Genomic DNA, 16,665 nt, shown 5'->3' with positions numbered 1-16,665 from the left:
TTAGTTGAATAGGGGCTTGCTGAAGGCGTTGGTTTTCTGCTTTTTTTAATGAAACATACCTATACGTAGTTATAAATCAATATATTGGTTTGGCGGTGAATATCTAGAACTCAAGGGTTCGTACATAATAACCAATGATATAGGTACATCCGCGCTGTTGTGGACGAAAATACATACATTACCAATCATGTATAGTAATAACAGTCTAGACTTCGGTCTGTATCCGATATAGAAAACGAACTTGCATTGGGGCTTGTCAACTGTGGTAATCAATTCCTAGTTGAGGTTCCGTTACCATACAACCTCCCCCCTCGTTTACCGATAACGAGAATGGTTAGGTTAGGAAAGTCAAGGGCTCTAACCTAGGTTACCTAGTTACTAAACCCTATAGAGTGTCAAAGTTGTCCTTTGGGGAGTTGAGGTTGGAGTGTATGATAAAGGATTTTATCTATATTATTAATAACATTGTTACAGATATATGTCTATTGAAACTGGAAAGAATATAACAACAATATATATATATATATTCGAAGCTAAGACTATTATTCTCTTCATTACCGAAAACTATACTCCATACATTGAGACTGTAAAGACATACTTAAGTGACTACCTAGTTAGTACTCTAAAGACTTATTCTAAACTAAGGGCCTCCCCAAGTTAGACTTGGCTGTACGAAAATAGTAATTCTGCCAGCTAACTTAGACCCAAGATATCGTTTCTAACCATAGAAGCATGAGGGATTCGATCCTTTGGATTAAAATTCCAGGTTATGCGACTTTTAACCAACTCTGAACTAAAGGACTAGACAACGAAACCCTCTTTTACGGCTCTTCCAAAGACTAAAAAGCGATTGGGCTACTCTTCTCAACTGCAATCCACCCCCCCCACCCCCAAAGAAAGAAACAATAACAATGGCTCCATCAGTCCATATGTCGTAGTCCCCCTCTCTTCACCTCTGGTATTGATTCCTCTACTATTGCGATTACGCAATCCCTAGTTTTATCTGAATCCTTCTCCATGAATAGGCTCTAGTCAGAAATATTATTAATTAGCGTCCCTTTCCCCCATACAGTCCACCAAGAGTGCCAGCGCTGTAGTATTGGACCCGGTACTGAGCCCGCGAAGGAATTAAGCACTTTTCTGAGCCTGAATTCGTAGGAATCGCCATGTTTTTTTTAGCATCTCTCCATCACCCGTCGTCAAGTCCGATTGTCTAACCTAGCCACTGGGATCTAGATGATGTCGAGGATGAGAACTAGAACAAATGATAAGCTACGGCCTGAAGCTGCTTCTTACGCAGTCTAAAATGAGTTGGGCTAGGAGTATATCAGATTGGAGTTCTCGACCTTCGAATTGTGTATGGCGCTCGTGATTTCACAGACCAAGGGCTGGTGCTCATCCCCCCTGCCCCTCCTAAAGAAATCAAAGGGCACCATTAAAGACATACTACATGCTGATATACCTATACGCTAAGAATTAATAAACCCTTGGAGATTGTCTAGCGAGTGAAGACCGAACAGCGCAGGCTGAAATTAATTGGATAAGTATGTCCTTAGAGTTATGCTGCCTGGGGCGCTTACTACTAGGTATAGAGGCACCTATGTTTGAAAAGTCGCTTCACATATTTATTTCCGGCTTGAATTATAGGAGGGTAGCGTGGGAATCGTGACAAGTATTTCATAATACTAATGCATAAAGGGGAGGCGTTTCCTCAAAAGTGTCTTCGTACCCGATTAACGAGAGCGCCGGACCGACCGATTAGATGCAAATGCTCTATACGTAACCCCATGATCCGACCCTACGCCTAGGGAATAACTGGTACAACCGATCTCGTATCGTACAAATCTTCTTCTAGTTCGGTATTCCATCTATCCTTCAGTGAAGGCGTACTTTATAGCCTGGAGCGACATGTTAGCGGGTCGCGCAAGACATGAGTTGGTGCAAGCGCATGAGATATGAGGATATCTTACGGTGGAAGTAGGTATTCGCTCCATGGACTGGCTAGGAAAGTAACGGCTGCCTGTATATATCGTTAGTGATTCAGTAATATAAAGCTGTATGGTAAGAGGGAAAAAAGACATACGCCGAAAATGGCTACACTTCGCACAACGGATGCATTCTCGGAAGATGTGAAGGTCTCGTAGGTAGAACTGAGAAACCCTTTGTTGGAGCGACCGCCGAGTCTTCTTGGTGCCATGGCTGCGATATGTTGTGTGTATTGTGTATTTTTGAATTTGTGTGTGTGTGTGTGGTGGATGCGGTGTCGTCGGATTTGTTCTTTAACCTGGCAAGTTGAAGTCTTGAGATGTTGAAAAGACTAGAAAATAATCCTATGAAATTGCAGCCAATTATCGATAAGAGCTTAGCTAATGCCATGCACAATAATTATCCATGCCATGTGATGTATATGTGGCGGAATGTGGCTAATTAGGCGCATGTGACAGGTCAATGGCGTCACAGGGCTGAACGAACTCTTCAAAGTCTGGAAGTTCACCTGGGCAGTGTTTACTAACTACTAGGTAGGCACAAACCTTGGGAAGTCACTGTGGTTACTGGTACGATTACTAGGTAGTTATACTTTAAGTACCTAGGTACTGTAACTTAAAAGCAACTGACCAACTGTGCAGTTAATCGCAACTCTTTCTCTCTTGTTTCCATCACAAAGATCTAATACCATTTACTTAATTCCTCATGCACCTAACCCAGTACTTAAAACTAATCTATCTTATTGATTCAGTCTTTGAAAATGGTTGAAACATCTACATTTTCCCCCGTCCCCTTTCTACCAAATGGCACTACGTCGCTCCCCTCGCCCGCTCCGAGTACCGCATCGAGCCGGGCGGCCGCGCGCCTACCACACCCCCGATCGAGGCCTCTAGCGCGCGGATCTAGAAAGGAAGACTACGCTAGAAATTATGTCTCTGAGCGATTGTTACACATCTCGCGACGTTACGTCAAGAAGCATGGCATTCCCGATCCCGCCGACGAGGTGTCGGGGTATGATAGTATGGATGAAGTATGCAAAGACCTTGAGGAGGTCGTGGACGTACTTTGGTTTTCTGGTACTCGTATGTGATACCACACCTTCATCTCTTACTAGATATAGTAGTAGATATATAGATATATATAATGGAAGACAAAGCTAACAACTTCCTAGCCAGCCTTCAAATCCCATATCTCCTTAACGTCGCACTCGCCTTCAACACATACCTGCCATCCTTTACACCCTCACCGCGCCCCACATTCGCTCTTTTGAAAAAGCTAGACCACTGCTTTGCAAGCCTGATCCTCGGTCGCGATGCAAAATCCGGGGTTCCACTACCGGCGTTTCAGAGCGGCACGAGAGGATTCACGAGGACCGACATGGTGCGTTGCAAGAGTATAGCTGATGAAACCCGGATGCTTGTCGCAACCGTCATGAGTGAAGAACCCGACGTCGAAAACTTTGTGGATGACGACGACGACGACGACGACGATAACGGTGGTGGTAGAATGGCGCCTATCCCTACGAGGAGGAATATCGATATATCTATCTCGACAGGGCTTATACAAACTCCGATTCCAGAAAGTATAGCTACAACTACCACCAGCAGTAGCGTAGGTGCTAGTAACAGGATAAAGACGGAAGACGTTGGAGATTTCGAGGCCGACTCGGACGACGCATTGGAACTAGAGCATCCGGCTCCTAAGCGCAAGTCCCATGATTCGGATCTGGAAGACGAACCGCGCGAAGATAAACGGACCAAAGTCAAAGAAGAAAATGACGAACCGATCCTAGAGTTTAGTGACGCGGCGCCGGAGAATAGGAGTCCACATCCGATGATCAACGGACCCGGGCCGGGCGTAGGTCAACCTGACGCGAAATTCCACTGGATGGTAGATGACGACGACGACGATGATGAAGAATCTGGAACCGATGGCGAGACTCTAGATAATGTGACCAGCACATTTCCTTTTTCGGCGCCACGGGTAATACAAATGGCCCCTGATGCTGAAGTAGATATTGGCGAACTCGGCGAAGACCCAGACGAGGATGATGAAGAAGAGGAAGAATTACAATTAAATGTGGGCAAAGTCTATGAGAAGACTTTAGTGCAGCTCGGCAAGTCGCTGGGTGAATCTATCATAGATGTTGGGCAGCCGTTACCTATATGAACATTGATATACGCTACCTGTACTCAAGCTACCAAATAACATAAATCTTGAATAACAATGCATATTCGATCATGTGTGAACTTTATGTCATCCTCCAATGCAGATTTGTCCCCCACGTATATCGTCCAGTGTAGTGATACGTTTGGAGGGAGAAAATCGATGCTAACTTGAAACTCGAGCGAGAAGAACACAGGTATTGGCTACCTGGGCAAGTACCTAGTAGTATAGACGACAAGTATATGATAGGTTCGACTGATTTTGGATTGACTTGATTGACTACTAACGGCGACGACAGAGATGAACTCGGCCACATTAAAAATAATAACTGGCTAGAACCACCCCCCTTTCCTCTTTTTTTTTCTTTTTCGTGCTTCGATATCAGCTTTTGACCCACCACCCGCATTACAAGATCTGCGACGCATCTACCTTTTGCTTCATTTTCCGAACTATGTTTTTTTCTATTTAAAATTCTTCTCCCACTCACGGCTCGACAGGCCTTCCATCGCAGATCTTCACTCTTCCATGTTGTTTTCAAGTCGGCCGCAATCCCACTCACTCACTCACTCCTCTTTGTCTTCTTGCTTCGCTGCACTCCTATCGAGACATCCCTGCGTCCAAGGCCTTGCGTTGCCCTAGCCTGCGCGTCATGAGGTCCATTTGTGGTCAAGTCCTTTCCGAGTCGGTGTTGTTTGTTCGTGGTTCCGCTCTACTCAATCGCATACTGAAAATGGTGGTTTGCAATGTTGCAAACAGACTTTTCCCACCCTTTTTCTCTCTCGTCAAAGTACCACTCCTGCCTCACTCTCCTCAGCCTTACTTTTGATGATAATACAGGAGGGCAAAAAACGGGGTATCAGAAGAATGAGATTGATCCGATCGATCGTACGTGTACCCAGTCCATTAAGACACATGATATGATACTCTCGTGCGAAGAACGTCATACGTAATAGCCCTCAGAAGTCTAGTCGTATCGTATCATGTACGCTATGCGTCATGCCAGGAAAAAAAAAAAAGAGAAAATGATATGAAGGAAATTGAAGGTGGTCGATAAGGATCCGGAAAGTAAAGTGGTATCTTGAGCCAATACCGGAGATGTTCGTAAGGAAGCAATGTAGTTTTCGCTTTAAAATCGTGGAAACTCGTCGCAGCCAACCATCCCAGCCTCGATACATCAGGCAGACGATAAAGGGGTTGGAAAGGTTTGGCAATAGAAACGAAATAAGGGGCGTAATAAATCAGGCAAGAGAAAAAGGCTTGTTATGCTTAGATTTTAATAATTCAGATGCAACGTAAGGAAGATGAAAAAAAAAAAGATATCCAACGATGTTATAAGTCCTCATTCCAGAGGGCTTATGTGCCTAGATGGACAACATGGCACTCATAGGCGAATAAACAGCCTATTAAAAATGGCTAGTCTGACATTAAAAACCATTAGCCGCCCGAGAAGTGCCGTTGGGGCAGTATTCTCAGAGTGAGACGATCCTTGTCAGACGACACGATGCCAAATGCCATGTACGTCGGGAGAAACGGCTCTTACGCTACCGGAGGGATAGCCGGAACAGCGGCGATCTCGACCTCGGGCGGGACGTCACCATTAGTGTTCTTCTGAGGGCAGTCGCGCGAGATGTGGCCGGCTTCACCGCACTGATAGCAGGTCTTACCAGCAGTGTTGAGAGGACCACCATTTGGCGCAGTACAGTCTCGAGAGATGTGACCGAGTTTTCCACATGCATAGCACTTCATCGCCTGAGCTTGGCAATCGCGCGCAAAGTGGTTTGGCCCGCCGCATTTGTAGCAGGTAGCCGGTCGGGGGCCACCAGCGAATGCGCCTCGGCCGAAACCACCGCCGTATCCACCACGGGCGATCGGTCCGCCACGCCCCATTCCAACACCGGCCGGGTTAGGGCAGGCTCGAGCCAGGTGACCGGGCTGGCCGCAGTTGTAGCAACGGCCGTTACCACCAGCACCGCTCAGACGGAGGGTAGGGCAGTCAGCCTGAACGTGCCCGAGCCCTTGACAGTGATAGCACTGCTTTGCCTCAGTGGTACGAGGGAGAGGACATTGGTTAGACTCATGTCCTAAACAAATTTATTAGTTCCAGGGAGATCGCAATAGAGCCCATTGGTATAGATAGAGGCATACCCGGCTGTTTGCAGTTGTAGCAAAGACGCTCAGCAGAGGAGCAAACCTCGGCGTAGTGACCAACATTGCCACATTTGTAGCATGCTCGACGAGATAGGGAAGACATGGCGAAAAGTCTGTGAATCTGTGTGGTTCTATCATCAGCAAGGCACTTCACATAAGTTTTATCTCCGACTATCCATCCATGAATGACCCGTTTGCAGCGATGTGGTGGTGGCACGTTAGTATCGTTAGTATTATCATCCGATTGTAATCCATCTTCCACCCAAGTGGTAGGCATCTCATCAGATGTTTAGATATTCATTTGGGCCAGGTTTTCCAGGGGTAATAAGGAATAGGAGCGTTTCATAAATATTGCCGCTTATTGTTCGTTCACCACACAACACGTAGATGACGCTGAACAGGTATTGTGATGGATGGTATCAATCGGGCGGTACCGAAAAGGGTAATAAGGAACCGCCACGTGCAGTCATCTGTCGGATAAATTACCCCACGAAGGATGGTACGGTTTCGCAAAGTGAATGACGGATGGGCGGTCGAAGTTGTTGAGTGGTTTTCCAGAACCTGCAGGTTAACCAGGTTGACTGCAGACGGTTGGGTTCGTGCGACCCGACACAAGATGCGAGATAGACAACCATCTTGCCCGATCGATAGATATTGATAGATGTGTATATATATGTATAATTTCCATCTTGTTGATTTTGGTCAACGACATCTCGTTATTATGCGACTAGGCCCGTATGATTCCGAGTCTTCTTTCTTCATGAACTTTGCGCATGTCGCATATAGGCGCAATATTATAAATATTTTTCAAATTTAACGGAAAGCCACTTGGGATTTGTGGGTGCGACGTTGGAGTCGAATAAGGATACATGGAACGGCCAACGTCGAAGTATCGAAGCATCGAAGCATCGAAATGTCGTATAATCATAGCTGAGTGGGATTGTGCTTATGCGCAAATCTAATCCCATCGAATCATGCACCCATAATCCAGGATTCCCGTTGTCGCCAATCATGGCAATCTCTGATTCCGAGAGTTGTCATGTACCTCGTGTGAAATGGATAGACAAAGTCCCGTTGAATTGTTGTTATGTCGGCGCATCAAAGAATAGTCGCAAAATCGCGTGTCGCAAGTGAGGGGCAGATATGATAGGGAGCGACGGAATATCCATTGTAAAGGCCCAGTCATAAAATGACGGCGTAAATAAGATCGCAAAGATTATAATGGGTTTGTCGTTCCTGTTTGTCGTCGAAAGTTGTCCGAGGATTGCTGTCGCACAGCATGGAACAATCCTTGGTCCTTCTTCTGGCTCTGGCTCTGGTTCTGGTTCTGGTTCTGATCTGTTGCTGTACCACACGCCACACACCATTTTCGTGTGCAGGGCCACTCTGGAAAAATGCAAGAGAATACTTTTGCGATGATATATATACGCAAGAGCAAAAGAGAGGCTAACATAAAGAAAGAAGGAAAAGGGGGATGAAAACTCACACTTTCTAAAAAGTCTATAATTTATCTTCTGTTTATTTCCGCGCAACCGCTTCTCTCTTTTTTATTTTTCCTTCTTCCTTTCTGCTGCTATCCGTCAACCAACAGCAACCTTCTCTTCCGAGCGACGACGTCTTCTCCAAACACTACGCGACCTCCGTGGGGGGCTTATGTTATAATACGCGATGCGATGCGATTCGATTCGATGCGGAAGCAATATTCAGAACCACAGAAAAAGAAAGGGAAAGGGTTAAGAGAAAAGAGAGGAGAGGGAGGGACATGGGAATGAGAAAGGACCGGAGGGGAGGGGACAGTTGAGTGGATCCCCGGCGCGGGTGAAGGGTATGTACGAAAAACAAGTACCAATTACTTTAGAGACTATTAAGGACTAGGCTGTTGTCCATATGGATTATGCGCCGTGTTCCAGTAGCAGATACTTCATAGAACCTTCCCTGCATACCTCAGTAGGGTTTACTTACCTATTAGCGGATGGATCGTCAAAATTCAGGCAAGAAGTCCAGGTGGCTACTACTATTTTTTTTTGTTTTTTGATTTTTTGATTTTTTGTTTCGTTTCGTTTCCCTTTTTTTCATTTATTTGTTTCTATTACTACCCAGGGTAGCGTAGGTTAGTCCCTAGTAGACTTCCCTACTTCCCTACTAGGTACCCTACCTACTGACCTAAGGTTAGTACCTACTACCTACTACCTACTACCTACTACTACCTAGGCCCTAGGGTAGGTAAAAGTACTCTAACCTACAGTAGGTACTAGGTATTAACTATGTTATAAGTAGGGTTAATTGTTGGTAAAGACTTCCAACTTCCATGTTTTGTTTTATTAGACGTCGTGTCCTTGTTACCTTTTACGTTGTTTCCTTCTCTTGCCGTTTGGAATGCATTAACTTGATAGATCAATAACATTGAATGTTTCAATGTTCTGAATGCTTAGTAGCATGTTACTAATATGTATCACCGCCATATGCCATGCCACATTACTACATACCTAGATAGTATGTAACTACTTATACTACTAACTTAGTAGTATCACCATAATACCTACTATTTACATATCTCAAATATCTCAAATCTCACCAAGGATATCGGAATTATCCCTACCTACATACCTAGTTACACATAGTGCATAATTTATTACTATTCAACCTCACAATACGCACTTAATTATACTAACCTAGCATTAAGCAAAGAAAGAAAGAAATATTATAGAAAATAAAAAAAGGGCTGAGGGGTATAAAATGCCTTGATGCAAGTAGGTCCCGTATTAGCATCAGCTCGCCGAGTATTTCAACCAATAACAACAATACCAAGTCCCCTTCACCCCCCCTTTTTTTTCATTCTAATGTCTTACGGTTTGCTGCCCTGCATGACTCCAGCAAAAATTTGATATCTCAGCTGGGTTAAGGAGGGCATGGGCCCAGAAAGTTGATCCAAGGTCTCACTAGGTAGGTTAGTTAGCATTTTATTCCTGCAGACTTTTAAAGAGACCTTTAGCGAGCTTTCCGACTACCTAGGTAGTTTCCATTTCTTTTTCCCCTTTCACGTGTTGATCTATTACCTTCCCCCCCCCCCTCGTCTTTGATGGTGGATACTAATTAGTACATTAGATATTTATATTAGTAATGCCCTTTCTCATAAAGAAACGTCTTGAGCTTTGAGAGATAATCTGATCAAATCTCGGACTGTCTATCTCATACAGGGCTAGAAACTAACGAGGAGCTGGGCAAGTGCTGTTTCCAAAAGCTGATCAGTATTCAAGAGGGAAATGGGTACTTTAATGATCCTCTCTTATGCGCTCTTATACGAACTACTGGACATTGCCTGATAGAGCTCCCTCCTTACTTAGGTGCATCCATACATAAGTCCAATGACCCTTCCATACATAGTATTCCCGACCCCACATCCTAGGACTTGAGGCCCGATAGATGCGCGCACAGGGTCTGGGCAAAAACGGGATAGGATGAAAAAGAAACCATGGTGATAAGTCTGGAACAGTCTAGCTTCATTAACCGTTTACGTGGTATTAGGCGGACGAACCCTGCCCCAAGGTAGCTTTAGGCACGCTGACCTGACTGGCTATTACCAACCATTGAATGAGTGTCTGATCCAACAATGAGCGAGACATCCCTAACCGAAGAACGGACAGTTGGGACTGGGAACCTGCATGATAGTATACTACAGTATACCGCATTATACCACATGGCCGTGATTCCAACAAGCCACATAAGCCAATATCTTGTGTTTCCCACCATCCAAGAGATCTCTTGTCGACGTTGGAGCAAGCCGATGTGCAGCTACCGCCGCCTCTCCCCTCAGCCTACATGATCCCCTCCCCCCCCTCAAGTTCTAGGTCCAGGTTTAGCCAATCAACACCCCGTCGCAAGGTTGGGGACTTAATGGCGCATTATCTCATTGCAGTTGTGATTCCCGTCTCGTTGATCTCTGCTTTCCAACATCGCCAGCCCAATGGATTGCGACTGTGATCGCGATCTTGATTAGTTCTGGGGCATATTATTTTTGGGGCAAGCAGGAAGATTCTCGGTCTTCTTTCTCCCGCCAAGCGTCTTCCTAGCACCAATTAGATCGTTATACATACGAGTGTGTACGTAAATTATCAACCTACATTTTTCTAAGGACGGCTGAAATCCTTTAAGCTGTACCTTACCTAGAACATAGGTAGTAGGCCAACTTGGGACATACTTGATTAGGGTATCTAATATACACATATATTACGGCCTACCTATGTATATAGTAACGATCCACCAGCAATACCATTGACCCTGAGACCTACCAACTTAAGCTTCGGTATAAACCACATCAAGTAGGTACGCCACAAAATCAGGCCTCAGTATTCAGCCCACATCTGACTGGAGAGCACTTATACATGAACACGTTGATATATGCTTCTACTCTTTCACATCTATACATCGTAGCTTTTGTTTAAATAGAACTGCAGAAAACACTGGTCGAATACAAAATGTTAATACAGATGACTGACTTCGACTGTCATCGACTGTCACCCATTCAAGTAACCATATCGACACCCGACATATTGAATACTGGGGTCCTACGCACGATATTTCGTTTAAAACTGCTCTTCCAAACAACTCTTTCCCATCCCGTGATGAGGAGTGACACCATGTAAGTATCTCTTATATAACCAGTCCTCCCAGTTCTGGCGCTAGAAGCAAGCAACATGCGCCTATGTAGGTAGGTAGGTAGGTAGGTATGGTCAGTAGACATACCAGTTGTAGGCAACTGGCCAATCTGAACGAAACGAACGGGTCAAATTCGCCTTTGCTTCTCAGGCTCCTCCTTATATTTCCAGAGTGTTCCAATATTACGTTCGGCATCTTACACATCTCTTTGGTTGCCCTACCATGTGTCTCCTCATTACCTTAACCTCTACAATCCCGGTCGAGTTTGCAATAGAGCAGAGCAGACCTAATTTCTAACTTCTCTATCACCGAGCACTTGGGGATCGCTCTACTGAGAGAAACGCAGCAGAGTGGGGCGTGAGAGGGGTGTGAGGTGGGTGAAGCATGTGGGGTGTATGAGGTGTATGAGGAGTATGAGGAGTGAGAGGCGTGTAAGGCGTGTGGGGCGTAAGAGGTATATCGGCCGGCGGAACGACCGATCTAGGGCGCGCCTCAACGACGTATGATATGCCATCTTCTGATGCATACGACGGTGGCCGCGCGTGGCCTGACCCGGGACGTGACTCCTCGTCGTCACTCCCAACTGTGGATGCCTGATCGTTGCGTTGCCAGTAGAGGCGGTCCGGGTCCACACGCTGAATATATTATTAGTATCATCTAGATCAAGATGGAGGATATTTAAATCGACTACATACCACACTTTCACGCCATAACCCGTAAGCCGGGGGCTCCAGTTTACTTGAGGGTTCTGCATTTCCCACGACCTCCTCATCGCGTGCTAGAATAACGTGGATCGGTCGCCGTGGTACGGCATAACCGCCAGGCTCCTGCCTCGGGAATGGCGCGCGTTCAACATCATCATCTTGGGGGGGCCTGATAATGATCATGCAGATCTTAATCAATCCGTGGCAGAAGAAGATAGTAGCGGATAATATGACAAGGATCAAGAGCACCGTGAACTCGTTGCTGTTGATGTTCTTTGTGATAGAGAGTGCGAGGTCTATATCACACTTATTAGTGTCCATGGGCGCGCAAGATACGAGTTTGAAGCACTTACAAACAGCAAGCATAAGCATCAACAAAATGCCTGCTACAAAGCAACGCACGATCTGAGAACGTAGGCGTCGCGACTGGATCCAGGGGAAGCAAAAGAAAAATTTCCTGGGGTTATCTCTGTCTATATGCCGTCGCACCCGTCCCCGATCCTGACGACGTCTTCTCCGATCTACGGCGTCGGCTAATTCTGTCTCCGCCGGATCGGCCCCACGAAACCGTGAATGCCCAGCGCGACTGTTTCCAAAGCCATCGCTCGGATAAGCAGGCGATGGTTCAGGTATGACAGGAATATCATGTGCCTGAGATAGCGATGGCTCGGAGACGGTCCCAGATGATAGATTTGTTGGTCCTGGTAGGGTTGAACGTGAGGAATTTCGGCCCGAGGACTGCGGCTGGGTCGGGAGATGTGTAGCATTGGAATGCGGGGTTTTCGGGCTGTCGTCGTCGGCTCTATGAATTTGCTGCCTACCTAGATGTGACCGGTCGATGAATAGTCTAGGTAAAGGTAAAGGCGGACGGCTGAGTGAAAGACCTCTCGTGTGGTGACTTCGCTGCTCGCCCATCTCTTGCGGTCTTTGCTGCTCTAAATCCCGCACCTGCCCCTCTTGTAACTGGTCCCTCCCTAGGACGTTCGTCCGAATGAAGTCCATGGCTTTAGGACTGGAAGATGCGCGGCTTCTCAAGCGTCGAACCTAATGTTACCGGGAACCGGCCCTATACATACTTTCGCTCGCCAATCTAGCCTATTCACACAATCCCAAGCGCGTCAGGAGGCGCGATCTGGATGTATGATCTATAGCAGATACGGATGGTCAGATCAGGTCGGCCTAGCTTCTATAAACCGACAGTACGTGACAGTACGTGATAGCAGCGGCGTTATGACAGCTTATTGGTAGTAGACACTGGGAGGGCGTTCTTCAAGTTATGTGCAACGGGTTTCGGACAGAACAGACCCTGACGAATCGATTTTCTCCGGAATCAAGGAGCACTCGGGTGCCTGCAGTTTCGATATAATGTATGTCTTAGGTCGTAAATGATACAATTTGAGTAGGACCAGCCAAATTTAAAGGAGGAGGTAATCGAAGGGATGGAGATCGAAGAGAACTATCAAAATTACACGTTCGATTTACTCGGAAGGGAAAGAAATTGGAACTCCCAGAGCCCAGTATTCCTTTTTCTTTTTTTCTTTAAAAAGGGTGTAAAACGAAGGACGGTAGAATAGAAACACGACAATTAACACAAATCCATTGACAGCAATAACTGCCAATTGGATTATTGAGAAAAAAAAAAGGGAAACTCCAAAACAAGAGAGACAACCACAAAAGAGCGAAAGGGAAGAATGCTAGGACACAGGGACGGAGATAGAGATAGAGATACAGATGATACAGATGATACAGATGATACAGACACAGACAAAGTTAGAGAGAAATGTATAGGTACTAGGATTACAACTAACCATAGGTAGGTAAGTAAGTAGTAGGTTAGTAGACAAGATGGAGTCTCAGAGAGACGGAGAAGACATGCGCAAAGAGAGGAGCCCCGAACAGTCACGGCGCCTTGACAAGCTGACAGACAGTGACTGGGACTTGGAACTGGGAATTGGAACTGGGAACTGGAACGGGAACTGGAAAGAGTGGATTTTGAGGTCAACTAAAGAACATACCCCAGGAGCTTTGACGGTCTCATCTACACAAATCTAGGCTGTCTAGGTACAGAATGTAACCGTCTGGATCGGCTATGACAACATTGTCTACATGCACATAAGATTGAATAGTGGGAAAAGCTGTAAAAGGCATGAAAGTGCTACGTCGTACATTGCCCAAGAGGTTTAAATAAAGGAACACGCCAGGCATGCAAAACACCTAAACATTGAACCTAGCAAGCTTACCAAGCCTAGTAGGTACGTACCTCGTAACCACGTTAATTACCACACCTTTTTCAGTTTAAATATCATTTTGATGTTTCTAATAAATCATCTGGCCAATCAAACCACTCACCATCACGATACACTGAACCTACCATCACGAGGCCCGTTCACTAAGCTAACCCAATACGCGCTGAAAGGCTTGCTTCGTGCCTGCTTCGTGTGAAACTCGGATGCAGGGAACTACAGGGAACTACAAGGGGTCCACCCCTGACCATGGTTTCGGATTCCGGTACGTAGGTACCAACACAGCCGCGCCACAACTTGAAGCAACATTGAACATAGAACATAAAAATCATTGGATGAGCAAAACAAAAAACAGTTGGCATTTTCAATTTCTTGATTTTGAAAGAGGCAGCCATTACTATTTTAGGTCACTACCTAAGTAAGTATGAGGTATCAAGGTATGTATCAGGGTATGTATCAGGGTATGTATCAAGGTATCTAGACCTGCTAAGGGCCCTTTGTACTGGTGCTGTTTGGTAGGCCTTATAATGAGGCTCAACCATGTTCAAATAATATGCAGCCTTACTTGGCCCACTGACAACTTGCCTCCATTCTTCAGTCTGAGGGACGACCATATCGACTTTTTTTTTAGGAGTTTGTTCGATGCTGACCCTACCTAGTCTACCTACTTTATTGTAGGCTATTATGGGACAAACCTGAAATGCTAGGCCAGGCGAATGGATGTGAACCAAAGCGAAAGGCCTAGCCATTGGGATATCAGCAAGGTAGGATAATAAATAAGCCCAAGTACTCGTTGTCGAGGGCTTATCATATAACCGTGCCGCCAATGGAAGAAGCGGCTTATTATTTCACTATCATTCTTGTCGAGTGATTGGGCTTCTCATCTCAGCTCTCCAAGCAGCATTCGGCGATCAGAAGATGCCGATAGGACTAACCAACCATTAACCAACATGCTCACACTTTTTATAGATTTCGGATCGAGACAATGAACTTACTAACGGGCTCCTCGCCAGGAGTGAACTCAGCACAGTTGACGGTCCCCTTGTGGCCTGGTAGCTTATAGAGAAGCTTGCCGTTATCGTTAGACCATATGATCACCGTCCCATCACCGGCCCCAACAGCGATCTTCTTGCCAGCTTTATCCCAACTAGCTCGAACGAGATTTTTCTCAATGCCCATTTGAGCACCATCAAACGTGCGGATGTGTCGCTCAGTAGGCGCAAAGGGCCTGATGTCCCAGGTCTTTGCTGTCGAATCGTGGGAGTACGAGAGCAGCGACTGCGAATCTGGCGAGACACGCAAGCTAGTTATGGTATCATTGTGACCGAGCATCGAATAAACCACAGCTTTTTTGCGCATATCCCAGACTTTGATATCGTTGTCAATTCCTCCCGAGTAAATCTCATTACCCGCCTCCGAGACTGCGACCGCTGTAATCGGGAACTCCGTCTCAATGTAATCCGCAGCATTCTTTGTTCGGGGGTCCCATATCCCTATCGTGCCATCGTCACTCCCGCTGATTAAGAGCTCCTCGCCGCGCCTGCTTACATCCATAGTATTTATGATCTCTTCGTGCCCGATGTATCGTCGTATTCTGGTTCCGGATGTTAAATCCCAACTTGCAAGATGCATGTCGGCCGAGGCTGTGTATAAAATCTCTGAGTCGCGAGACCATTGTAAGTCCAACACCGCACCTCGATGGCCCGTTAAAACGCCGTAATTGTCACATGTGCCGGAAGATTTCCAAAGTACTGTCTCTGAAATCAGTTAAGGTCAAGAGTATTAATAATACCAGGCAAGCTTACAGATATTTCGATCCATTGAGCCAGATGCAATTAAATCTCCTGTTGGGTTAAACTTTGCCGAGAATATCTCCCCAGAGTGTCCTGATAGTTCCATTAGGGGTGCCTCAAGATTGCTCGTTCTGACTGCCTAGAATGACAACGTTAACACGGTCTGCACTACCTCTTATCAACTCTACGAATGGGTGTCATACGGAGTGCACTAATGCGTCGCTTCCAGAAGCTCCATCTCGACGAGAAAGAGCAGTGCTACTTCCCGGCTTTTGCCTCTTCACTACCAACTGGCCAGCGCCTGGATCATCGGACGCAGGTCGTTTCTCGGCAGACATCTTGATGCTTGTTATTATGATTAGATTTGGCGGTAATGGTATGGCACCTTCTTTAAGGATCGATGTATATCAGCTGTACGTAGAATGAATTATATACCTAAGGTACTACTACTAAGTATGTAGGTGACCTTGGAGGAGTTCAATGTTGGCGGATATAGTTGCGACAGTTTTGACTGGTTCGACTAAATTTGGGTCTAAACAATTTAGAAACTGAAGCTTCAACTTCTGTCAGTTTGGAACAAGCTTCAAAATAAAACCGGAGATGTAGATGTGGGGGCTTTTGGGAATGTTTATGTAATTATGTATGTTTATGTATGTAACGTTAACTAGTTATGTACTAATTAACTACGTACATACTTCAAACGGGAAAGCAATTTTCCGTCAAAAGGTCGGACTTTTTGTCACCCGTTTTGCCGACTTCAATGTTCTTTCTTTCTCAGTTAGCTACGTAGTTCACCGCCCAAAATACTGCCAGGCTCTTTCACTTAACTTGAAATGACGATACTGGATGTCTAACTGATTGTCTCCAGTAATTACATGTTATTTTAGTACGTACTTGCTAGTTACTGTATGTGTACATACTTAAAACTGCTCCAACCATCCTCTCGGCCTAGACACTCAAAAACATATC

The 16,665-nt window shown here is 45.7% G+C and overlaps 4 protein-coding genes across 4 annotated transcripts; 1 reads left to right on the top strand and 3 right to left on the bottom strand.

Moving 5' to 3' along the window:
- Window positions 1-1,804: 1,804 nt before the first annotated feature.
- Window positions 1,805-2,197, bottom strand: GGS25DRAFT_523415 (uncharacterized protein; the record flags this gene model as incomplete). The annotated part of the gene is made up of 3 exons (XM_049264416.1): window positions 1,805-1,889; window positions 1,971-2,020; window positions 2,084-2,197. 3 exons carry the CDS (start codon window positions 2,195-2,197, stop codon window positions 1,805-1,807), a joined length of 249 nt encoding a protein of 82 aa, XP_049114407.1.
- A 171-nt stretch (window positions 2,198-2,368) lies between these two features.
- On the top strand, window positions 2,369-4,213 carry GGS25DRAFT_497903 (uncharacterized protein). Its single transcript, XM_049261652.1, has 2 exons — window positions 2,369-3,068; window positions 3,158-4,213. The coding sequence occupies exons 1-2, from the start codon at window positions 2,747-2,749 to the stop codon at window positions 4,153-4,155; spliced, it is 1,320 nt and encodes a 439-aa protein (XP_049114406.1). The 5' UTR covers window positions 2,369-2,746; the 3' UTR covers window positions 4,156-4,213.
- A 6,889-nt stretch (window positions 4,214-11,102) lies between these two features.
- GGS25DRAFT_354890 (uncharacterized protein) lies at window positions 11,103-13,074 on the bottom strand. Its single transcript, XM_049258076.1, has 3 exons — window positions 12,014-13,074; window positions 11,652-11,956; window positions 11,103-11,591 (listed from the first exon to the last, which is right to left on the bottom strand). Exons 1-3 carry the CDS (start codon window positions 12,660-12,662, stop codon window positions 11,262-11,264), a joined length of 1,284 nt encoding a protein of 427 aa, XP_049114405.1. The 5' UTR covers window positions 12,663-13,074; the 3' UTR covers window positions 11,103-11,261.
- Window positions 13,075-14,220: 1,146 nt separating this feature from the next.
- Window positions 14,221-16,284, bottom strand: GGS25DRAFT_497881 (WD40 repeat-like protein). Its single transcript, XM_049261651.1, has 4 exons — window positions 15,900-16,284; window positions 15,709-15,835; window positions 14,899-15,654; window positions 14,221-14,833 (listed from the first exon to the last, which is right to left on the bottom strand). Exons 1-4 carry the CDS (start codon window positions 16,032-16,034, stop codon window positions 14,784-14,786), a joined length of 1,068 nt encoding a protein of 355 aa, XP_049114404.1. The 5' UTR covers window positions 16,035-16,284; the 3' UTR covers window positions 14,221-14,783.
- Between the last annotated feature and the right edge of the window lie 381 nt (window positions 16,285-16,665).

Source organism: Hypoxylon fragiforme (genome assembly GCF_022984875.1).
Source record: "Hypoxylon fragiforme strain CBS 206.31 chromosome Unknown GGS25scaffold_7, whole genome shotgun sequence".
Lineage (NCBI taxonomy): Eukaryota > Fungi > Ascomycota > Sordariomycetes > Xylariales > Hypoxylaceae > Hypoxylon > Hypoxylon fragiforme.
Note: the sequence above shows the minus strand (reverse complement) of the source record. Positions and strands in the feature narration are given on the sequence as shown.

Coding starts and splice junctions, on each gene's coding strand:
- GGS25DRAFT_497903 (XM_049261652.1), top strand. CDS start 2,747: ATGGTTGAAACATCTACATTTTCCCCCGTCCCCTTTCTACCAAATGGC. Junction 3,069..3,157: donor ACTTTGGTTTTCTGGTACTC/GTATGTGATACC, acceptor ACAACTTCCTAG/CCAGCCTTCAAATCCCATAT.
- GGS25DRAFT_354890 (XM_049258076.1), bottom strand. CDS start 12,662: ATGGACTTCATTCGGACGAACGTCCTAGGGAGGGACCAGTTACAAGAG. Junction 11,957..12,013: donor GATGCTTATGCTTGCTGTTT/GTAAGTGCTTCA, acceptor AGTGTGATATAG/ACCTCGCACTCTCTATCACA. Junction 11,592..11,651: donor GGTTATGGCGTGAAAGTGTG/GTATGTAGTCGA, acceptor TAATATATTCAG/CGTGTGGACCCGGACCGCCT.
- GGS25DRAFT_497881 (XM_049261651.1), bottom strand. CDS start 16,034: ATGTCTGCCGAGAAACGACCTGCGTCCGATGATCCAGGCGCTGGCCAG. Junction 15,655..15,708: donor CTCAATGGATCGAAATATCT/GTAAGCTTGCCT, acceptor TTTCAGAGACAG/TACTTTGGAAATCTTCCGGC. Junction 14,834..14,898: donor TCCTGGCGAGGAGCCCGTTA/GTAAGTTCATTG, acceptor ATGGTTGGTTAG/TCCTATCGGCATCTTCTGAT.